General features: G+C 33.7%; 1 protein-coding gene across 1 annotated transcript in view; it reads right to left on the reverse strand.

Moving 5' to 3' along the window:
* Positions 1–799: 799 nt before the first annotated feature.
* LOC133180468 (von Willebrand factor D and EGF domain-containing protein-like) overlaps positions 800–26,139 on the reverse strand; it is a 33,100-nt gene continuing 7,760 nt past the window's right edge. Inside the window, exons 4-13 of the mRNA XM_061314984.1 lie at positions 23,837–23,900; positions 19,850–20,035; positions 13,609–13,832; positions 13,091–13,490; positions 12,768–12,920; positions 6,878–7,046; positions 5,834–6,024; positions 5,499–5,738; positions 1,467–1,581; positions 800–1,286 (exon numbers count right to left, since the gene is read on the reverse strand). Of these exons, the coding sequence (XP_061170968.1) occupies positions 982–1,286; positions 1,467–1,581; positions 5,499–5,738; positions 5,834–6,024; positions 6,878–7,046; positions 12,768–12,920; positions 13,091–13,490; positions 13,609–13,832; positions 19,850–20,035; positions 23,837–23,900 (2,047 nt within the window). The 3' untranslated portion in view covers positions 800–981. The remainder of the gene's footprint in view (positions 1,287–1,466; positions 1,582–5,498; positions 5,739–5,833; positions 6,025–6,877; positions 7,047–12,767; positions 12,921–13,090; positions 13,491–13,608; positions 13,833–19,849; positions 20,036–23,836; positions 23,901–26,139) is intronic.

Here is a 26,139-nt window from a genome sequence, read left to right on the forward strand (position 1 = left end):
TAAAGGCTAATATTTGGTTAAGCTGATCATATAGTACAAATGCATATGACATCTAAACCTTGTCTTTATACATAGACATCTAGCAGAAAAAAATGCATGATTACAGATAGCAAGTAACCAATACCAGTACTTGTGAAAATCATGACTCCTGGGTTCAGGGTCCTGGGTTGGGCTATGTTAGTCTCATATTGAAAATGCTACAAAAATCTTCTCTTCTCATGGACATCTAATTCTTTTTAATGAAAAGAAAACATTACGATATTTATGCAATTTGTCTCAAAGATAATGGTTTGACTTAATCATAAATACACATTAGATGGAATTGTTGCAGACCAGTTTGACTTAAAGTGGTTTGCTGTTTATGAAATATTTTTTCATGATTTTTTCTAAACTTTGATGACAAATTCCGATTCAATATTGTTGTTCTCTGAAACATGGACTGAACAAACTAGATTGCGAGGATTTTGAAAATTTTGTTTTTGCAGATTTGAAATAGTTGTTCCATTCTAGTTTTTAGGTATTGATTTGAACAATTTAAAATCTGAAGTACTTGGCGATTTTTCATGTTCATTAAAATGTTTCATATACTTTACATTTACAGTACATTAATTAACAATTTGGAAAAAAAAAATATGAACAGTCAACAGACAAGTCGGACAAATGTTGTACAGAAAAGCTCACCAAATCTTTTTATTCAGGTGAAATGAAAATTCAACAAGATGTAATCAAAAATGATCATAGTTATTTATGTAAAAATACATTGAGAATCATATCATAAAATATTTTCACATGTCCCACTTTCAGATTCCTATGATCAGCAAAGAACAACTAGATTTTAGTGGATAAAGAACTTGCATATTTACAGGAAAATATAAATTGATGTTAAAAAAATACAAAACTCCAAGCTTTTGTAAACAATATAGCATTTGCTATGCCAGTCTATTTTTTTTTTTTTCGTAAATCTATGCAAGTAAACTATTACTACTGTGGCCTCTGAGGAGGCCGCTTGCGATGTTTAAACAAACAAATGAAAATTATTAGTAATATAAACGGCAAAAAATTAGAAACAAACAGAAAAAATAAAAAGAAGAAATCTGTATCTAGTTCGGGGGCTTCTGATTCTTCTTCATCATCTCCTGATTTCCCTGGAGTGCCAATAATTGATCTGTGGTATTGTGGGTAACGTTTTGTCAATTCTTCCATTAGTATGGTCGATTCGAGTTCGACATATGTGGTTGAAGAAGGAGTACCATCGTCTATTGCAGAATGTGTAGTATGACTACAATCTATGCCCGAAGAAGATGAAGACAATTAGAAAATATTTTATCTTTAATATTTTTACACTATTTATTCCTTTTGAAATATTTCTGTGAAAGTGACAGATAAGCAGTGTTGGCAGTGGGAAAAAAATTACAATTGTGAATTAAATCGAGATATTGTGTTCAGAGAAAATATCTTATACTTACATTCATTTTCTGTCCAATTGAATTTATCATTTAAAGCATTACAATACAAACACTTGTTCATCATACTTTTTTCCATCGGATTTACGCACGTGCCATCGATGTAGCAAAAGGCAGACTGCAGTTTAAAAAAAAAAACATGAAATATATTATGCCAAAACTGTAAATATTGTAAATTTTAAGCAAACATAAGTTTGATTTCATGATATTGAAAAATTATTTTTATTCCAAAAAAATTATTTCTCCACTAAATATATTTTTTGGCTTTAAATGTTCATTTTATGCTAACAAATTGCTTGCTACATGTATGAGGCAGGAAAGGTTTTCAACAACTAGTAACAACAAAAGGTCCAAGGGCTTTAGCGATCACGTGAGTATAATAAAACCCTGAAAATGATCACTGAGGTATATAATAAAACATAATAATCAGTTAGATAAAAATAGGTTGCCCAATCACAAGCGAAATATGTTAATCAGAGATCAACAAAATAGTAGTACTCAGCGACAACTCAAGTAGATCTAACAGAAACAAGCATTCTGGGAGTATTGCATTAGCAATACTAGTCCCCTACCGGCAAGTGTAATCTGGTTCCCGCTAAAAATTGAAAATGCCATAAATCCGTCAAAAATCAATGAAGTGGAATGAAATGCAAACTTGATCTATAATTCATCAAGGTAAGGTCACATAACAAAAATCAGCTCAATATCTGTAAGCCTTTAGAAAAAAATTGAGGAAAACCCTGAAAAATTGACAACGTGGTAATTCCGCCAAAAATCATTGAAGCGGAACGAAATGCAAAATTTATCTGTAAGTCATCAAGATACACTCACATACCAAAAATCAGCTCAATATCTGCAAGTGTTTAGAAAAAAAATGCGGAAAACCAAGTGGGACAGACTGACAGACAGACAGAGGGACAGACGGCCAGACAGACATACGTATTGGAACATTCAATGTTTACCCATCTATCTCCACCTAACAGAGAACATCCACCTAAATGTTTGTTTGTTTGTTTGTTGGTATGTTGTTTAACGTCCCTCTCGAGAATCTTTCACTCATATGGAGACGCCACCACTTGCCGGTGGAGAGCTGCAAATTTTTCCTATACTCGGCACTTAAGGCCATTGAGCAGTGGGGGATCTTTTTCATGTAACAGGTATATTCTTCGTGACAAGACCTTTCCCTTGAGTACCATTTATTCTAACTTGGAGTTTGACCTACTTTTGAAAAGTTTAACCTTGGTCATGTTCTGAAAAGTTGGTGCTATGACTTTCATATTTCATATGTGTATTCCTAACGACAAAACCTTCCCTTTTAACCTTTAACTTTTGACCTTGGAGTTTTGACCTACTTTTTAAAACTTTAACTAGTCTTGCCATAACTTTTGAATGGTTGGTGCTACGCTTTCATATATTCACGTTTGTATTCTTTGTGACAGGATCTTTCCTTGGGCACCATTTAATTTGACCCTTTGACCTTGGCCTTGGAGTTTTACCTATCTTGGAAAAAAAACTTTAACTTTGGTCATAGTTTAGGACTTTCATATTTCGCAGGTGTATTTCTTGTAACAAGACCTTACTTTGGGTACAAAGATTTTTTGACTTATGACCTTTGACTTGCATTTAAGAAACTTGAGCATTCGCCATGAGTTGTGATACGGGGGCGTTAATGTTTCACAAGCACATCTTTTTTTTTATAATAATGATAACCATAATTAATAATGTGCAAACCATGCATGATCTTTTTTTTTTAAATATTAGTTCTTGTAAAATTTTACTGTACTTCCAAGAAACCGATTTTTACAGTAAGATTTAAATGTGATTTTTTAAATTATTATTTGCTTGTAATTGTAAATCTAACCCATTGTTATATTTTTAAACTTCAAGTCCCTCGAATGGGACGTTAAATTGTACCTCGTGTTAAGGATTACAATCCCTTGGCACTTGAAAAATTTTTCGAACAAAAGAAGGGATCACTTGGGGCCGCCAGAGAAACCACAAACACTTTCAAAACTCGCCAAAGAACGTAAATGTTTATCGGCGAAATATGGCTGAGAAATTGCCGACTCAGCGTTTAACAATAAAAACCAGTCAAACAACAGAGCCCCGCCCAAATACCAGACCCAAAGAATGAATTTCAAAATTTTGGAAAATGCATATGAACTGTTTAATACATAAAGTAGAGAAGAATTGTTTCAAGGAATTGTTTTCATATATGTAATAAATAGGGCCCAACATTAACAAAAGGATCAGGGGCAATGAATTTCACATCTTGGAGGAGGCACCCTTGCTTATGATGAACATGCACTTAGTTCGTTATTAATAAAAGGTACATAAGAAACTATTGAAAGAATTTATTTATTTTCACTATAAGACCAATAGAGCCACACCATAACTCCAGACCACACCATAACTCTAGAACCCCCTGACCTTTGGGCCAAGAATTTCTAAATTGGTAGAAAACTTACTGCTTATTACAGTCATGCCAACAGTTTGACTGCTTGATGTCCAGATTTCCACCGATTTCAGTGAAAGTGGGGGGGGGGGGGTATTAATGAGGGTTTGTCCTACTGTCTGTCTGTCGTTTACGGACAATATCCCAAAAAAGCCTTTGAGCTCCCTTTGGCCTAAAGAAGACTCTATTGATCTTGTGATCAAATGTCAAGGTCTTATACGTTCTCTCTGTGTGTAACACTTTATTTTCCGGACGATATCTCAAAAACCGTTGTGCTTTTGCAATGAAATTTTACGTCTTTACTTCCTATGGCTTAAAGAAGACCCCTATCGATATTTAGGTCAAACGTTAGGGCCATAATTTCATTCATTTTCGCTTTGTGTAACACTTTTATTTCCAGATGATATCTTAAAAATCCCTTGAGATTTTGCGATGAAATTTTATATTACAAGTCCATATGGCCTGATGAAGACCTCTATTGATATTAAAGTGAAAGATCAACATCGGAAATCAGTCCAATGCAAATAATATTTTTCAGATGAAAACTTTAGTTTTCTTTGAGCTCTTTTACAACAAAATTTTTAAAATCACAACTATGTTTGACGAAAGGAAGACTTTTTTGATTTTGAGGTCAAAAAGTTAAATAGCAAGGTCATTAATTCATACATTCTTTGTATATCAATTCATTTCCAGGTGATATTAAAAAGCCTTTGAAATTTTGCAATGAAATTTCAAAACTTGTTATGGCTTTAAAAATACCCATATTGATTTTGTGGGCAAAGGTCATGGTCAGAAATTCATTCATTGCAAATAACAATTTCCAGACATAGCCTTAAAAACACAATTGATTTTGAATTCAAGGTCAGAAATTCATACAATGCAAAACCGGTTTCCAGGTAATTCATATAACTTATGTTTTTCTGGAGCTTTTTAATGATATCTTATACATCATACGTTATAACTCAAACAGGACCCTTTTCACTCTAAGGTCAAGAAATTAAGGTGACATACTAACATCTTTCATTAAAAAGGTTTCCAGTTGATAGCTTTAGCTCTCTTTGTGGCTTTGTAATATTTTATACCTATAGTCAGTATGACAGACAAAAAGATTCCTATTGATTTTAAGGTCAAAAAAGGTAAAACTTATATATATTGATTACATAGTTTTCAGATGATAACTTTGTTCTTCGAAAACTTTTGAAGTGAAACCCATGGAATTTCTTTAACCTAAAAAGGACCCCTTTTGATTATAAGGCCAAAAGCTGAATGGTCAAGGTTAGCCTTGTTTTTATTTCTGCATCATATTTTTTTCCCGTTTTCCATCTTCCTTTTTCCTAAGAGAGGTAAACAAATTCTCCGAATTAGCTTGTTCAATATTGAATTGATTTCTGATGGTTTTAGCCACACCTATCATGCTCCATGAAATTCAATTTCCCTTTTATCCATAAATATGAAAATTGGTTAATGATTTAGCAGTTTATGATGAGAAGCTGAAAATGTTTAAAAGTTACAAAGGACGACCGATAGTTTAGTGACTTAGGTGACCTAAAAAAGAACAAATCCTTTAATTTAATACTAACCTTTAAAGTGAAAAAAACATTTCCAGAATCATTATGATATTCTTGACATGTTGACTGGTAGATAAATATCTGATATGTGTCTGTAAAACGCAATTTATCATTTGATATCTTGAAATTAATTTCAGTAGTCCAAATGCCAGTTGTATTAAAAGGGATGGGACAATATCCCTCAAATAAAGTTCTTTCTTTTAAGGTATTTTTTGTCGATTCTCTTCTCAATGTGGATTGGTTTACATCAACCTGATAAGAAAGACACGATATGAAACATTGTAAGATCTATATGATTTGATAGTTCGATGTTAGAACTGAGGGGGAAAAGAGAACCTAAAGCATACCTGATGCACATTTATGTAACAAATCGAGTCCATGTTTTCAAAGAAATATTTTCCCAAGATGGTGGCCTCTTTACAGGTTGTAGTAGATAGATCACACAGACCAGCACTGGGAACACTTGTTATTGTGGGAGGTCCGAGGAAATCAAAGGAGCAGTCGCTCCCCCCAAAGCCAGCGTCACATGTACAGTTTCCTGTAACAAAAAAAGTATATGAAGTTTATTTGTTCAAACTCGATACTCTGTTTCACGGTAAGATAACATATCAAATTCATGTTATCAATAAAGTTTCCTGCGTAACCGGTTTTGATAACTCATTTGCGTAGTCTGATGAAACGACTCAAAGCTGTGCTATGTTTGCTGAACTCTTCAACGGTCACTATTTACATACTCATCAGAATCACACCGCTTAATAAAATACACAGAATGTTCGGTATTTCATAGAATTAAATTTTTAGAATATTTTCTGTTGATTGATGGACCGTATGTTTTCATCTTCCCATTCGAGAATATTTCAATCATATAAAGACGTCACCGGTGAAGGGCTTCAAATTTAAACCCATACTCGGCATTCAGGGCCATTGGGCAGTGAGGGTTCTTTTTCGTGCCAACGCCTACCTCGATTTTTAAGGTCTCATCCGAAACAACCGTGACTTTCACTTCTAGTGCCGGGCGCTTAAGCAAAGATAGTCACTACCTTTGTTTACGTCTTAGGTTTGACGCAGCGCGGTGACCGAGAATCGAACCCGGGCCTCCTGATCATGAAGCGAGCGCCCTACCTATTTTCTGTTGTAAAACATTTATCTTATTTACTATAGATTCTCAGTATTTAGTAGAGAAACGATTATTTCTCCTTAAAGAGTATTTCTACTAATAATCTATCAACGCATTGATATATATATATATATATATATATATATATATATATATATATATATATATATATATATATATATATATATATAAAATTTAATATGGTAAAGGAAGATTGGGATTGACCTGGAGCATCTAACATCTTCAAACCCTGGAAAATTAAATCATACATCACCTCCCTCACAAGTACCGTGACTGCTACAGTTGCTAGGACACAAGTTTTGGATTGAGTAGGTAATATCAGGTTCTGACTCCTGGAAAGTTTCATTTAAAAAAACGAACATGGAACACTGTTGCAAAGCTGCTTCAACGTGCATCTGTATCAAACTCTCATCTCCAGTCATCTACAAAAAATAATAATAAGAGGCTCATATCACTTTTTCTGCGTTTTTCTGCTTTTTCACCCCAGACTGTGGCTCCTGCATAGCCGAAAGGAGGCCAGGACTAAACCAGACCTGAATACACAATATTTTGGGATTCTGAATATCAATATCACTAACATGGTCCTGCTATTCTGAAGAATAAATATAAGTTTTCCCCTATATAAACGTATTACATAAAATTTGATCCGAGTTTAGCCTCACTTCAGCCACAGTATTTTTAACTTAAACAAACCTGAAGCATCACGACTTGGGAATATTTGCATTTCGATGATTAAGTGTCATCACCATGTATACCCAAACATGCGGGGCATGCACTCTGCTTTGAAAGAGGTATCAAAGCTTAAGATGATTGATGTACTTTTTGTCCAATTCTCAATTAAGGTAAGGTTAGCGATCACAGGAAGATAACTCTTATGAATCAGTTAAGCGTTTGAAAAACGGCAAAATTTAAACCAGCTATACTAAGCATTCAATCGCTAATGAATTTCGTCTGTCAAACACCATGAACATGATGATGGGAACAAACAAATGACATTTCCAGTAGAAAATCGTAAAGCAATTTAAAGTGCTGGAATCTCAAAGGAATTTAGCGGACGTATGTAAAACGTTAAAAGTGATGCACGATTGATGACACAATAAAAGAGGACTAGTAAGTTTATTTTCAATATGGATCTGCGCAAGTTGCACGGTTATTCAAGACAGCAGGGGCAAAAAATCAGATGTATTGTAAATCATGCACTTCATCACTTCACTTAATCATGTTAAATGACAATACGAACGAAAGAAAGAATATATGTGGGAGCATCCTGTTACACTCTGCATGGTCTATGCAGTATGCACTCCGAACAGGGAAGAGAAGTCATGGAGCATTTGACAGTTTGATATATTTGCACCAGACAGGTAATTATTTAAGTGTTAATTTTCAGTATTTGTAGTTCATAATCACGTATCGTATCTACGAATTACGGAAAGTTGTCAATGACCTTAACGGACATATACAGTATTTAATGAACAGATAAGGGTGCATGTTAATCCGAGATTCCTCTGACTCTAACCCCTCTTTTATCTGCTCATATTCTGATATGATGACATATGCAGGCGATTCTCGGATTAGGTACATGTGACTAAAACCCGCAATGCAGAAAAAGTTGTCACCCATTTTTGTTTAAATCTCTCTCGTTCTCTCCCTCTCGTTTTTTATTACAATCCGGAAAGCATTTTCATCATTTTTTAAATGAAATAGTTTGAATTAATGATTGACATTTATTCAGATCTAGTGTTATTTCTCACTGCGAGCCCAAATCCAATTGAAAAAAGGCTAAAAGGAGGGAGATTTAAAGTCATAAAGTCTTGGACTCAGTTTTAAGACATTTTCAAAACTTCTCCTATTTACTTATATGCACTGGCAATATGGGTAAATTTTGGTTCTCTCAAAATAAATAGATGTACATGTTTAGTTGGTACATGTAAATGTAAGTATTTTATTTTATTATCTTATTTTTTTCAAGTAACCTTTGATGGGGGCTTATAGAGACAGCTGGCTCAGGTTGGAATTATGACATAATACAGGTGAGCTTTTTTAAAGTACAGTTTGTATTCATTTAAGAAATAAGATATCATTTTTAGAGTTTTACTGGGATATGACTTGAAGTCGGTCAGCTAATCAAATCAGATTTGATCACGTACCGACTTCATGTCATATCCCAATGAATCTCTAAAAGAATGATATTTTGTTTCTTATATTTATATTTTACTTTTATTCGTGTTACAAGGAAAAATAGACACTATTTAGACTTTTTTTATGGAAAATGTAACATGTGACATCATAGTCGAAACTTTCCAAATGGTTCGTGCAGTTTGCTTTCCATACACAAGAAATTCTGATCATATGACCAACTGCATGTCATTGAAAATTGAATGTCAATTTAATTGGTATTGTCATATAAGAAAAGACATCAGCAAATTTAAAATATTTTTTTCTCATTAAGTGATACATTAGTGTAATGTGGATCAGGCCCATAGTGGGAGGTGGGCACTACCAATAATTTAAAATAAATTCCTTGACAAGCAAAAAAAGGTCATCAGACGATATTTTGAGGGGCACAAGCATATAGTTGCTACGTTTTCTATAGTATTCTATATATCGGCAAAATTATTGGGGGGGGGGGGGACTTCCCCCTCCTACGGCCAAGATGTGGAGAGATTTAATTTAGATTGAAAATTGAATGATTTTAATGAGGGCCTGGGAATACTTTTTGTGAAATAAGTTCTATTTTTTTTATTATCATCTTATTTATAAAATAAAAAGAGAACCAGATTATGCATGACTATGTATGAATAATCTTAGGGTGTGTTTTAGAACATTCACTCATCAACCTTATATAATTGCTTTCATCTAATTCAATCTGTAGAAATGTAAACATTTATTTTTATAATAGTACCATTATTAGTTATAAAGTGAGTATGTTGGAAATTCATTCATTTCATCTGTTTTTTTTCCCCATTCCTTTCATTAAATGAAAATGAACACACAATTTCAGATTATGGATCATTAATTGGTAATCACTACTTGCTTAGAAGATTTTTGCCATATATGATATTAAAGACCATTCTATTCCAGCTCATGAATGTTCAAGAAAGTTCGATTGATCAAGCAAAGGTATGAAACCTGATATGCCAATACCAATGGCCCAGAATTTGGAGGAGAATTAATGGTTACCCACTACCCAATAAATGTATTTCTTGGAAACAATGATTCCACAACATTCTATCTACAAGCTGTTTTCCTTTTAATTTAGAAAAAAATAAGAATCTGAGATGATTACAGTACATTGCCTCTCCATCTTTGAACTTGTATTCAGTAAAATAAATATATGCATCAGAGGTATTAATTGAAGGTGGCATATGTCCGCTTAACAAGTTTCTGTGTAGCATTCAAAAAATGTTTGTAAAATTTCATGAAAATTGTTGTAGCAAAATATCCATAGATAATGGATCGGATATATGTGTCATTATGGCATTGTTGTTTTTCCTGTTCTTGTCAAATATTCATGACATTGTAATAACTCTGCAGAATTTTACAATTTGACTGAAATCGGAAGTACTTGCACTGTAAACTCATTGAAATATGAATTTGTAACTTGGAATCCAATGTTATTGTCTTCTTACATACAGCTGCATTTATCCAGAATCTGGGACTGATCAAAGTCGCCTTCATGGTGCATTGGTTAGAGCGTTTGCTCTTGAATCATGGAGTAAGGAATTGATCCTTGCGTTGCGGGTTCGAATCCCACTGGGGGACTTGGAGACCTGTCCTTCGGATGAGACCGTATAAACCGAAGTCCTTTATCACAGTATTTGCTGGCATGAAAAATATCCCTCACTGCTCAAAGGCCATAAGCGTCGAGTTCAGGTGTAAACTTGCAGCCCTACACTGGCAAGTGGTTGCATCTCAATATGAGTGAAAAATTCTTGAAAGGATGTTTTACAAACAAACAGACTAATAAAATGATTGATATGTTAACTTGCTGCTTTTAAGATAGCAGCTACCTGGATACAGTGCCTACAACATTTCACTCAAATAATACCATGTAAAGCCTCACCAGTCATATATGAGTAAGACATTAGCTAAAGATGCCTAGAAATTAATACATGTAGTTGGAATCTTTTGGAATGATTAAATCAAAATGAGGTCAAAAAGCTTTTTTTATAGGTTTACTTAAACTTGTTTTCCAACAGCAGCATACCAAGAAACCATGATGAACAAATACATGTACATGTGTACACCTCAAACATGTTTATATATACATGTATTTCTAAACGGTTTTGAAACAAAATTCCATTGACTATATTTCATCAATAATATTGTAAAGGTGCTTTAAGTAGGACATGTATAACAAGAGTCTTTCAATGAACTGATTAATTAGTAGTATAGACGGATTGTTATTGTGGTCAATTTTCTGCCAAAAAAACAATTTCTTATAAAATTTACTTTGACGTTGACACCTTCTCAAAATCGTATCAATGTTAACTTTTAAAATGCAGAAGTCTGATTTTGATGTACAAAACCTGTTATATAGCCCGTTTCCACGGAAACGGTGTTGGGGACATACATATTTTTTTTTTCAGTTCATTGTGATAAAAATGATCCAGTTAACAATTTCTTGGATTTTCGTGGAATCGGTAGATATGGAAATTGGTGATTTTTACTTGTTTGTTGCCATGGCAACGGTTTCACTTTATTCAGAAAAATTGAAATATCCTCTTTTTTACCCAAATTTTTACATTTTAAATAACAGAAATAAAAATTTAAGATAAATTAAGCATAAAATGTAATAATTCATGTCATTTTAATTATTCTAAGATGACGGATTATAATTTTTTTTTCATTGAAAATAATTAAAATTCAAAACGTCAAATACCTCAAATTTTGCGTCTTGGCTTAAAAAACGGGACGGGCAATATCTCTTAAAATCGTGTTTAAATGATCAAGTTATTTTTCCAAATATATTGATATACGACATATGTACAATTTTAAAAAAAAATTGGAGGGGGTCGCAAACCTTACCTTAATGGATATATTTCGCCGGAAAGCATATGCCAACGGAAGAAAGCAATGGTGGTCATGCTGGATTTTTAAAATTTAATAAATTTCCTATATATTCATATGAAAAAAGTCTCGGGAACAATAAGCTGAACATAAATCTACATTAAAGAATTTTTTGCACAATACATTTAAGTAAATGTTGCATTGATCCCTTATTGGTCCCAACTAAACCCTATTACAATAAATATGAATAAATTTAAATTTGCATTTTTGGGGGAATGCGGACATAGTAATATCATTTATATTGTGGCTTTGATGTTCGAGAAAAGATTCTTAGAGATTATTTTCCTACACATTCCAATTTAAAAATTTGATATCCTATTGTGGCCCAATCTTTCTCCAGGGAGGGCAAGGCGCATGACTTATACCAACTTAAATCTGAATGTTAAAATGACTAGTCATGACTTTTGTTAATATTTCTTGAGAATACTTTCTAGGAATGATGCGTTTCTATTTATTCCAGTGTAGAACTTTGATTCCCTATTGTGGCCCTGTTCTAACCCAGGGCTGGGGTGGGCATGATTTAACAGACTTGAATCTGCAGTACATGAGGACACTTGCATATTCATGATTAATCTTTAAATATCCTCGAAATGTAATGTGCAAATGCATGGCAATTTGTATTTTTACTACTTTCATTTTGGTTATTAAATGTCAGAACACTTTTTTTTGCACGATAATTTTTCTGACTTGAAAATAGTCAGGACTTTCTTCTAGAAATCCCCCGATCTCCCTTCAAAGAGCGATTTGAGGAAAATGTATGACATACATATGACCATCGTCTCAAGACACGGTCCGGAGTCCGTATATAGCTCTCCTACAATGGGAGAGGATCGTACATTTGGCCGTGGTTTGCGACGATGACATATGACATGGTTTGGATATTTTGTCTTTAAACTTTGTTGGGTGCGCAAAAGTTCTTAAAACTTTAAATTTTTTCCATTTGTGTTAAATGTAGCACACATTTTACTGAAATCCTAATGATACTCAGGTGACCGCAAAAATTCACAAATTCAGTAAGAACTAAAATCTACATGTAATAAAAACAGAATTTTAAAAATGAGTTTTTTATTTACCTTTACATCTTCGATACAGTTAGCGATGGTAATGTTAACTACATCAGGAACGTGTTTCTGACAAGTGTTGTATTCAGGTGAATCTTGAAAGGCTTTCAAACAAACTATCGTAGCGTATTCCTTCGTTTGTACGAACGTCATAAGTGTGTTTATCTAAATGAATAAAGAATACAACGATTGTTTTCAAGGACACGTATATTTTTTCTGACATGGTAGTAGTTAATATCTACATTACAACACAAAAAATGCACTGTGTTTTGTGTATATTATATTTACAAGAAAGAAAATATACATGCTTAAGATATGAAGATATTAAACATAACTAAAACATCCCGTTCTTTAGGATTGTCAACATCCGGTTCTCCGGGCTCACTAGACAAGTCTCCTTCCTGTCCTTGGTTCTGAACTTGATCTTTGTGAACATCCTGTTCTTCGGTCTTTTTAGTTACGAGGCCTTCCTGTTGCCGGTCTTGAACTCGTTGATCTTCAACATCCGGTTTCTCGGGCTTTCTCGATATGTCTAGATCTTGTCGGTTTTGAACTTGATTTTTGTCACATTCATATCGTTTACCCTGATCAAAATTACAAGGAGTAAAGGTCCTGTATGAGCACTCGGTTTGGCCACTATCGGTACATTTGCAATTGGAGCCTAGAACGTTGGAGATGGACTTCAGACCAAGATATATTAAACTATCACTGAAGAGATTCTCGCTGGCCTGTACTCTGTAAATTAAAATATAACATATTTTATAATCCATTTATGAAGAAATCTTGAAGTAGTTTAACTTCTTTGCGTATGGGTTTTTAAAACCAATTTTTCTTTGCATTTTTAAAAACTTACTTCCATGAATTCGAAAAAGTATTTGGATATGTCAATTCGATACTGTCTGTCGTAGTTTTGTCTCTTCTTGTAACGTCATTGTCTATAACACCGTCAAAAAAACCACATAAACCATAAGAATTTCCGAAATCCAGAGAAGAAGGGTTAATTTCCAAGTCAATGTTGTAATAGCCATTCCAATCCGTAATGTACACTGAAAGCGTTGTACCGGTGGGAAAATAAATCTAAAATGATATTTAAGATGTACATTTAGACATTGAACATCCAAATCCTAACTTTCTCAAGCCCAACTGACAAAAAGCTCAACAGAATCATGCTTCCCTTCCAGATGAATGAAAGTTAATGTTTTTTTTACCGTTTAATTCGATGGATTTGCTCCATACCATATAATACATTATAATTTTAATCGGGTTTTGCGTAGGAAAAATCTGATTATTTAAATGGAATGGCGGAAGGGCAGCTGCCAAAAGGGATATTATTTGTTCGGACAACTCCTCCTACAGTTTTCAAGACAGGGACTTTTTATGCCGCCGTAATCGAAGATTCGGAGGTATATAGTTTCTACCCTGTCAGTCAGTCTGTTTGTTTGTTCGCAAAACTTGCGCAGTACACTGCCTAAATTTTGATTGGTTGGAGCTATGGTTTCATATTTCACACGTGTATTCCTTGTGACAAGACCTTTCTTTGGTTACCATCATATTTGACCTTGGAGTTTGAACCAATTTTGTAAAATTTTACCCAATTTTAACCTTGGTCATTTCTTTTGAACATTTGGTGCTAGCGCTTTCATACTTCACGCGTGTAATCCTTGTGAGAAGACCGTCCTTTGGATACCAACAACTTTGACCTTGACCCACGAGTTTGACCTACTTTTGGAAAACTTAATCCTTGGCCAATGGCCATAGCTTTTGAACTGTTGGTGCTAGTGTTTTCATACTTCACATATTTAATCCTTGTGACAAGACCCTTCTATGGATACCAACAATTTTGACCCTTTGACCTACTTTTGGAAAACTTTAACCTTGACCATAACTTCTGAACAGTTGGTGCTAGAGCTTTCATACTTCACAGATGTAATCATTGTGACAAGACCTTCCTTTGTACCTCATGTATGTAATCTTCCTAACAAGACATTCCTTTGGATACTCTAACAACTTTGACCTTGACCTAGGAGTTTGACTTCTGAGAAACTTCAACCTTTGCCATAACTTCTGAACTGTTGGTGCTAGGGTTTTCATATTTCAATTGTATATTTCTTGTGAGAATGCCTTTCCTTAGGCACCATTTATTTAACCTTGACGTTTGACATACCTTTGAAAAATTTTAACTCTCTCCGTATCTATTCACTGGTTGCTCAAGACCTTTCTTTGGGTACCAACATATTTGATTTGCATTTGAGAAAGTTTAGTATTCGCTATAAGTTGTCATACAGGGCAACAGTGTTTCACAAACACATCATGTTTATTTTGCAAATCAATTGTACATATATCAGAGATGTGCATACTGCTTGGTTTTGATAATCTTTAGAAAAATACCAGTTGTTCAACGTAGACATCATTTTGGAAAATATTGCAAAGAGAACCCCATTTGTCTGGATAACTCCTACAGTTTTCAAGATAAGAGGGTTGTTTTTTATTTTGCAGATCAGTTGATCAGTTGTACATTTATCAGATATGAGCACACTGCATGAATTTGATTTTCTGTTAATTTTTGAGGAAAAAACAGCTGTTCAACTTAGTCATGTTTCTGCAAAATTTTGCATATAGTGTACACCATTTGTGCGGATTACTCAACCGACTCCTCCTACAGTTTTCAAGAACAAAGATTCTTATTTTGCAGATCAGTTGGTTTTACATGTATATAAGAGATATGCATATTACTTGGATTTCGATTTTTTGATTATTTTTGAGAAAAATGCAAGCTTTGTTTGCAAAATATGCATAAAGGGTACATCATTTGTCCGGATAGCTCAACCTACAGTTTCACGAATCACGATACTTGAATGAAGTTTTTATTGAGCATATCAATTGTAAATGTATCAGAGATGTGCATATTACTTCGATTTAGATTTTTTGATCATTTATAGAGAAAATGCCATTTGTTGAACTTGTCATTTCCATGCAATATATAGTAATAGCGTACATTGATCTTGTTGAGATCAGCTCCTACAGTTTTCGGAATAGACAGTTTTCAAAATAGATGACGTTCACATATACAAGAGTTATTTCACTTCGTCACCGTTCAAGGTAGCTCAGTCGGTAGAGCGCTTGCTCCGTGATCAGTAGGTCGTGAGTTCGCGACTGACCTAAGTCGATTAAAAATGTGTAGCAGCTGTTTCTTCGCCATGCGTCGGCACTTTGAAGTGAAAGTTGCGGGTCCTTCGGATGAGACCTTAAAAACCGAGGCCCGGCAGGCGTTAGCACGATAAAGATCCCTCACTGCTCAATCGCCCTGAGTGCCGAGTAAAGGTCAAAATTTGAAACCCTTCACCGGTATATGGTGACATCTCTATATGAGTGAAAAATTCTCGAATTGGACGTAAAACAATATACTATCAATCAACTTCTGGGGTCAGTGTAGGTTCAACCGCCATAGGATATTTTTATCCCTCTAGAACATTACCAAGTTTATGGGCAGTATCTGATGAATTAAATCTTTATGCGTATCATTATTTAATATATCTTTTCTTTGTTGTCCCATACCTTGCCAATGAAGGTAGGAAATTAAAATGTCAAAAGATTTTGAAATATTGAAAATTTTTACATGTAAATTAGAAAGGACATACATGTAGCGAGAAAAATGGGTATTTTCTAACAAAGGTAAATAACTCTTGCAAATGGAAAATTGTCTATCGATGTGAAAATACCAGTTCTATACACAAAGGGAAAAGGATTTGCTGTCACATTGACAGCTTTCCAAAAGTTACACATTCAGGTTGAGAATTATCACACATTCTACATAAATTACTTTGGTTTTCTCATGTGTGTCCCAAAGAAAATAATATAAGATAGGAATATAAAATAATTCGGTCACTTCATTAATACATGTATATCGACGTCACAGAAAGGCATATCCACCTCGCTCTTCGAACTTAACTATTGCGCATAAATTTTTGCACATTTGCATATAGCGCAATATTTAATATTTATGTTATTATATGACACACGATATCCCGCAGAAATAACTAAATTTTTGATTTTGTGCGGGTTTTTTTCTCTTATATGAGATATCTTGTGCGTTTTTGTATATGAGATATCAAAAAGAAGGGAAAAAAACGTGCAAGCATTTATTCCATTTAAGCATATGACGCCCGAACTAAAATCTGAATGCCATGGCTGGAATAAATTTTAATTAACCCTATCTGGGATGTTTGCATAATCTGACTTATATTTTGGCCCTGTTGACTCGAATAAAAATGAAGATTCATGAGTTTTCTAAAATTCCCTTACAGAACGAATCTGCACTATCTGCGCTTGCTTGCATATAAATTTGACTGATTGTTGCCCTTGATGCTCTTCAGAACATTTTTAAGTTAACTTTTGATCCCCCTTTAGCCAACGCAACCTCTGGTTATTTGATTGGTTGTATGTTGCTGTACATCCCAATCGAGAATTTTTATAGAGACGTCACCATATACCGCTGAAAGGCTTCAAATTTAGACCTTTACTCAGCATTTGAGCCATTGAGCAGTAAAGGATCTTTATCGTGCCAACGCCTGCCATGACACTGGGCTTCGATTTTTTAAGGTCTCATCCGAAAGACCCGCAGCTTTCACTTCAAAGTGCCGAGCGCTTGGCGAAGGAACAGTTGTTTTCTTTTTTTTTTAGCTCACCTGAGCTGAAAGCTCAACTCAGCTTTTCTAATCATCCGTTGTCCGTCCGTCTGTAAACTTTTCACATTCTCAAGAAGATCAATTTTAACCAAACTTAGTACAAAGCATTCTTGCGTAAAGGGGAGTTTAAGCAGGGAGTCTTGTTCTGGTTTCTGACTAGATAAAATATTCAAAGTATATTTGCTTATATGTTTTATATATTTAGATGTAAGAGATTTAAAAGATCATTTTTTTTTTCTTTCCTCATCACAATTGTACAACTTTAAATAGAAATGATACAGTGTGTTTGAAATCTAGCAGGGACTTTATTTTTGGCGGAATGACGGCGTATGAAAATATCTTCTTTTCTGCCTCTCAAAATAATTATAGAATAATGAATTTAGTTATAATTTTTACACAATCAAAGACTTGAAGAAAATTTTTAAATGTAAGTTAAATTAATAATAAGGGACTAAAGTTTTAAAATATATCAAATAAATATGATTTTCCAAACAAACTACAGTTATGTTAGCTTTTAAAAGCTTCCAATCAAAGTTCAGATTTGAGCCAAAAATCAGTAAAAAGTGTTTTTTCTCTCTTAGTAAACGGTCAAAACTTTTTGTTTTTATATCATTTTGTATTTTTATATGACAACTTTACCTTATGTGAAAATAAGAAAAATTTGAATATAGGAGGCATATAAAAATAACTGAAATATCTTAAAATTTTAAGAAAAATAGAGAAAATTTGGATTAGCCAATTTCCATTTTAGCTAAATTATTTATGTCAATTTGGTAATATCAGCTTATAGGCCCTATATGGTAATATCTCTTTATGCAAAAAGAAAAACATTTAATTTATTGAAACAGAAGTAGGCATCGTATGATTCGCAACAGTAATTTTTTATTCTTAATGTCCAGGAAAAAGATACTGACCTTGACCTGCCCTTGCCTCTAATATAAAACGGTCAAATTTAATCTAACGGATACATCACTTAGTGATATTGTCTTCTTGATTCTGTGAAAGTTTCATTGATATCTAAATATAAGAAATAAGTGTTCTTAAGAGAAGAATCCCTCCTTAAATTATTAAAATGAAGGGCCAAGCCCACTTCAAAGGGGAGATAATCAAGAAAAGACAAAAATTGGGTGGGGTCATTAAAAAATCTTCTCAAGAACCACTGGCCCAGAAAAGCTGAAACTTATGTTGAAGCATTCTGGGATAGTGTAGATTCTAATTGTTTAAATCATGATCCCCGGGGGAAGGGCGGGGCTACAATAGGGAATCCCAAGTTTTACATTGAAATATGTAGTAAAAATCTTCTCAAGAACCACTGGGCCAGAAAAGCTGAAACTTATGTGGAAGCATTCTGGGGTAGTGTAGATTCTAATTGTTTAAATCATGATCCCGGGGGGTATGGCGGGGCTACAATAGGGAATCCAAGTTTTACATCGAAATAGGTAGTAAACATCATAATGAATCTTCCTCTCAAAAACCACTGGGCCAAAAAAGTTGAAACACATGTGGAAGCATTCTGAGGTAGTGTAGATTAAAAATTGTTCAAATAATGACCCCCGGGGTAGGGCGGGGCCACAACAGGGAATCCAGGTTTTACATGGAAATATGTAGTAAAAATCTTCTTCTCAAGAACCATTGGGACAGAAAGCTGAAAATAATGTGGAAGCATTCTGGGGTAGTGTAGATTCTAATTGTTTAAATCATGACCCCCGGGGTAGGGCGGTGCCACAATAGGGAATCCAAGTTTTGCATTGAAATATGTAGAAAAAATCTTTAAAAATATTCTTCTAAGGAACCACTGGGCCAGAAAGGCTGAAACTTAAGTGGGAGCATCCTGGGGTAGTTTAGATTCTAATTGTTTAAATCATGACCCCCGGGTTAGGGCGGGGCCACAATAAGTACTACAAGGGGGGGGGGGGGCAGGTGAAAAACAGCAAGGCCAAAGTTACTCAGGTGAGCGTTGTGGCCCATGAGCCTCTTGTTTCCGAAATTCGACCTCCCGACCTTCCAATCACGGAGCGAGCGCTCTACCGACAGAGCATATATTCGAACAAAATTGAGTTAACATTATATCAAGAAGCATTCACACAAGATTCATTGTTTATAACGCAGTAGATTTTGATGAGATTTTTGGGTAATCTGGGTCGGTCAGTTGACCATTGCTATTCGTTATCGTCCGTTGTGCATTAACATTTGTATACTTTCAGCTTCTTCTCTAGAACCGCTGAACCAATTTCAAAAATCTAAAAAGTTAATGAACGGACAGACAAACTTTCATTTAAAAACCGTTAATGATTTAATCCATAATTTTACGTCTTACTCTAATCTATTTTTTTTTTAAAATATCGATCAAGTAATGATAATAAAAAACAAGTTAAATATATATTTTTAAATAACTACCATATGTATTACCTTATAATGTTTATCATTGACTTTTATTACCACTAACACATTGTCGTCACACAATTCAAATTTAATGGCGCCATTTGCTCCACAAAAATCAATGACGAATACATCTCTGCCTGCTCTTGCTGCCACTGCGCAAACGCACATGGGAAAGTTGTTTGATGGGAAGCATAGGTGATGCCTGGATTGTATCTATAAACAATTATAAAGTACAGGTTCATTTCTGGTTAGACGCCAAATATCGCGGTTAAGGACATACGCAACGTAGTTTGAACTTTATTGTCTTTTTCCTTGGAGTTGAAGAGTTCCACTACTTAAAGGAACTGCGTGCTACATTTTAATGTCTATATATGCTGTTGTACACTTCTTTTAAAACAAGTTTGTCTAAACAAAACATCTAGAATATATGTTTAGCAATTTTTGTAATTTCTTCTTTGAATTATACAAGATTTTTCATCAATTGATATCTTCAAAACCCCTGGTTATGCATACTGATTTTTTGTCTACGTACAACTGATAGCACTATAATCATAAATTAAGAATATCTTGAAAAATTATCAGTAGGAAAGGTACATTGCGTATGTCCTTAAACGTTTCGTATTTGATGAGCATTTCAAAGAAAAAAATTACTGACAATCAAATGTATTTATATTTCGAGGGCTGATCCAAAAGTTCGTGAAATTTCTTTCTAAAATTTCATCGTGATGTGATTAAAGCAAATAATAGACATGTTTATAAAAATAGAGCCATTATGCAACAATACTGGAGAATTTCACCACGTTCCAATTACCATTAAGGTCAAAGGAGCTTTTTTTAAAACATGGACAATTGTAAAATCCGGAGAAGAATTGGACATAACGTCGTTAGGTATGTCACGTTGTAGGAGCATCTCACCCTTTTGTTCAAATCGACTTAGAAATTCTAAAGAACGCTGCATTCGTTTCTCCATTTCTGTTCTCGAAAAAATCCAGGGAACCCATCTCGCATCCACTTTCTTCTTATTACGACAATTTCTCAAAATACGCGCTCCATCGTTCCATATGATGTTCCTATTTCAGTAGCAACGCCAACCACAGTATGTCTGCGGGCCACGTCCATTAACGCTCTCAATTTGTCTATGAGGAAAAAATGACCTTCCAATAGGCAGCCGTATCATTTATCTTCATCGATGGAAGTTATATTTTTCTTGAAGTTCTCACGCCACTGGAAAACCAGTTGCTTACTTGCACTTTTGTCCTGTCGGTATCACTAGTATATGCGTTTAAGTCGGAGTGTTCCCGATATTTTCACAAAACTTAGTATTAGACCGAATTACGACGTTGTCCCATGATGTCATGATGAACAACAAATCATCAATTGAAAAACTAATAATCCAGTAAAATCGATAAAGCTTTCACACAATGGTTTATAAAAGGTCAAGCAATCGTAATAATGACATCATTTTCGTTTCATATGCCACTTAGCGCATTTTTCCCCTTACAATGAATATTAAGAATTGAAATGATAATGAAGGAATAAATGTCTCTCCCGCATTTTCATACATCCGTTTCTATGACAACTGCCAAAGTGTTACTTATAGAGATGTTTCTGCATATGAAACGAATCCGAATCTGAAATGAATATGAAACGAATCTGAATTGGAGGGATCTCGATCCCGATTTGAAAAATAACATTATACACTGAGAAAATGATTACTGATTTCCCCCTGGTATATCAAACTGTAACCTGCACGAAAAGTTAAGTGTTTGTGCCCCCCCCCCCCCCATATCCTGGAAGTAAAAGTCTATGACATAAATCGTATATGGAAATTATGCCTGTATATTAAATGAAACAATTGCGAAAAAATAAGAATTTATGAAGTAAGCTAGTTTGATTAATTTTTCTTGGTGGCTTGGGAATGTGTTTAAAATGCCGATAGTGAACCAGAAATTCTGTTTAGAGTGAGGAGGGGACAATACCAATAAATTTCCAAAGTTTAGATAAATATTCAGCCATAAATATTCAGCAAGGGTTTCAAAAAAAGTCTACAAGCAAAAAAAAAATTTTTAACTGTCCAAATTCTCGAACCTTATAGCAAGAAAAAGTGGGGGTGGGTGGGTAGAACCAGTTTCTAAATAAAAATTTACTATAGAAAAATACTTTACTCAGAAAAAAGTAGGAACCCCCCCCCCCCCCGTTCTACGGGTTTGTCAGCATTTTTACTTTGATATTGATAGATCTCTGCATGTGTTTGTGTGTGGGGTGGGGTGGGGGGATTAATGGGCTTTAGAATTCTCCTCGATCAGCTTACGAGGGGTCCGTGTTTAATTCTCAAAGTGGAGGGATGGCAAGTTTATTTTAGCTTACTATATTATATACAATTTAATAACTCTGAAAAACCTGAAATGCTTTCACACCTTACCAACTTGATCGTTACTGACTGCCCAAGTTCTATAGTATTATATGAGGGAAGTAACGACCGGGTGAGAGATGGAGGCCAGTAACCCCCCCCCCCTTTTAATAACTTTGCCTTTATATGAATGTACTACATAATACAATCAGATCAAAATTATGGTTATGTTCCTCATTAATGAAGTCTTAGACCTTTTTTTTTTTTTGGCTCGTTAAGATTTTTTTCATTGGTTCAGTTGCGTCCCATCCCTGTATTTTATAAATATTACTTATTACATGTAGTAATAAATATCTTTTCAATACATACGCAAAAATATCAGTTTTGTGTTAAATTTAAGTGCATTGTTAAACTAACTAGAAATTCGTTCATCGAGAGAATTGTGTTAAATATTGTAAGAAAATGAAGACAGGAGGAGACAACATAGAAGCATTTAGACGTGGGAGACAAATTACTTTTACTACCCATTTTAACAAGCTACATTCTTCACCAATCAAGGGAATTTTCCAAGAAATGAAAGGAAAGGTTTGGAATAGACACTTGTAGATACAATGAAAATCGCAGAAAATTTTCGAAAAAAATTGGGATGCGTTGGTCATATGGTTGCTGAAAAAGTTATTTTTCCGACATAATTTTCAATTACCTATAAAAATATAAAAGGACTCATGATATATGAACATTTAAACATACTTTTAAAAACAAAAAAAAATAGAACAGAACACGATTCTCGCGAGGAACGATAAAGTAAGTAGCTGAATAATATATAACAATAATGCTTAACGAGAAGATTTAATTTTCCCTTGAATTGAATGGGTACCTGTTCTGTTATTCAGCCTATATAATTTGACTTGTCCGTCTTATAACACCCCCATCCAAATGACAAAAATCTAAACACCATCCACTGATTTTTTTTTTCAATATTTGTTACAGGGCATTTTTTTACTGTCATATTAAACAGACAGTGTAGATACTTGTATTCCGCATCGCATACGTGATTATGAACTAGTTAAATTCAAAAGATTGGGGGGGGGGGAGGGGGGAGAGGCTCAAACACTTTTCAAATTTAAAATCTGTATAATCCTCTGTCATCATACAGGTGAAAAATACTTTGTAAATCACAGAAAAACATCAATTATCATATACTACATGTATATCATTATTCATTGAATAATTTAGAAAATTTCTTGTGCTATTTTTCTCAGTTTTCAAATCGGGATCGAGATCCCTCCGATTCAGATTCGTTTCAGATTCATTTTCAGATTCGAGTTAGATTCAGAAACATCTCTATTATGAATATTTTTATTTTTTATTAATGAAAAAGAATTAACAAGTGTATTTATCTCCATCTGTAATTTTCAATCACTTCCACTAGTAAATAAATAAAATATTAAGACATTCCACGAACTTTTGGATCAACCCTGTACATATTAAATAAATACATATTTTTTGAAGTTATGGACCATATCATATCTTTGATGTTTGATCCCATGAAAAGAAGTAATATCTTTTATCAGTCACGTTAACTGTTTAAATTTATTTGGTCAGATTATTAGAATATCATTTTAATTCGATTAAGTGGGTTATATTTCGTTCATTCAACTTACCCATTGTAAGTAGGGATCATTCCTATAGTTGTTAAAGTCTCCTGGTAAATGGCACTCATAAGACCTTAAAAGGGAGAGATTATTCTTCTTTCAGTTAATAATTGTATGTCATGGTATAATGCAAGAATGAGTGACACTGTTGAATCCAAAATATTGAAAGTAAAATTATAAACATAGAAATTCAGGTCAAAAAGACCCTTAGATTAGAAATCATTATAATAAAAACAAAGGATAGGGGTGGACAATTCAAGAAAATTCCCCCTCTCTGAGACAATTTATATTAAATTTTCTGAATTGAAAGATTATATTTTTAAACAAATTATGTTGTCAGTTATGCTATCTATAACACATTTTATTGAATGACGTATTGATTGAATATTTGTTTTTAAGTTGACAGTTACGCTCATTTTGTGGAAAAGTCTACTGGAGCCTTAAAAAGATTTTTTAGTACGAATGGTACAGTATTGTGCCATAAGTGACCGGAAAAAGTCACGTACATTGCGTATATTTTGTTGTATAGTATATAATTTTATCGGCGAACTAAAATAATAAAAAAGGTATCGGTGAAAATGACGCCTGACAAATTTACACATAAAAGTTCTCGTCTGCATTGTGTATTGCGCATGTAAAGAATATGGCTACCACTGCGTGAAAAAACACCTTTACAAAACTTTACGTCAAAAGTAAATTTAATTAAAGATATAGAGAATATCAAGGTTACCTTTGTATCAACTTTAATTCAAGTAAAGATGCAAAGATGATCTTTACAATACTAAAATGTAATTAAATTATATCTTTCATATTTACGGATCAGTAAATTTAACATTTTCAATCTTTTAAATTTGATAAAAGATGTTCATCTTTGACTAAGGATGCAAAGACCATTTTTACAATAATTAAATGTATTCAAATATCATCTTTCGTATTTACGGAAAAGTAAATTTAATATTTTCAATCTTTTAAACTTGAGAAAAAGATGATCATCTTTGACTAAAGTTGCAAAGATGATCTTTACAATACTTAAATGTAATTAAATTACATCTTTCATATTTACGGAACAGTAAATTTAACATTTTCAATCTTTTAAATTTGAGAAAAAGATATTTATCGGTAGACTTTGTTTATGATCAGAATGCTTAAGTATTCTGTGTGTGTAACGCATTAAATACTTGTCAAATTTTACAACCTCTTTTTGAAAACACTAAAAATAAGACAGAAACGCACATTTTTAAATAATTCTATTTATTTCAGGATCATTGTCAACAAAAAAAAAAAAATAATAATAATAAATGGACCAGGAATACCATTATATAAAAATATTGTTTAAAATTACAATATACATTGAGATAAAAATACTTACAATTATGATTTATGATTTGAGCTACATACAGTTGTTACATTTTTGAAGCCAAACTTGCTTTAAAACCAGTATATTATAAACATATCAATTTAAAAAAAAAAAAAAACAACCAAAATTACTCTTACCTTATATATATCAATAGATAACTTTTCCTTATATAAAATATTACACTTGCATTTTTTTAGTATAATAGTGGGCATATACAGTATCAAATGTTCTATGTGCCCAGCAAATGTGCACAAGTAGTACCATGTGCAAATATGTAAAAAGAAATAAATGTGTAAAAAATAAATGTGCACAAGTAGTACCATCTGCTTCATGTGTCCATCTTCACACATCGAAACGTGTGTGCTTGACTTCACAAAGCAGTACCACTCGTGTGAATACTCTACTAAAATGGAAAAAGAAAAGTGAATGTGTAAAAATAAATGTGCGCAAGTAGTACCGTGTGCTTCATGTGTCCAGCTTCACACATCGAAACGTGTGTGCTTGACTTCACAAAGCAGTACTACTCATGTGAATACCCTACTAAAATGTAAAAAGAAAAGTGAATGTGTAAAAATAAATGTGCGCAAGTAGTACCGTGTGCTTCATGTGTCCAGCTTCACACATCGAAACGTGTGTGCTTGACTTCACAAAGCAGTACTACTCATGTGAATACCCTACTAAAATGGAAAAAGAAAAGTGAATGTGTAAAAATAAATGTGCACAAGTAGTACCATGTGCTTCATGTGTCCAGCTTCACACATCGAAACGTGTGTGCTTGACTTCACAAAGCAGTACCACTCGTGTGAATACCCTATAAATATGTAAAAAGAAAAGTGAATGTGTAAAAATAAATGTGCGCAAATAGTACCGTGTGCTTCATGTGTCCAGCTTCACACATCGAAACGTGTGTGCTTGACTTCACAAAGCAGTACTACTCATGTGAATACCCTACTAA

Source organism: Saccostrea echinata, unplaced genomic scaffold (genome assembly GCF_033153115.1).
Source record: "Saccostrea echinata isolate AGI-Se365-2 ecotype Australia unplaced genomic scaffold, CSIRO_AGI_Sech_v1 ptg000006l, whole genome shotgun sequence".
In the NCBI taxonomy this organism is placed as follows: domain Eukaryota; kingdom Metazoa; phylum Mollusca; class Bivalvia; order Ostreida; family Ostreidae; genus Saccostrea; species Saccostrea echinata.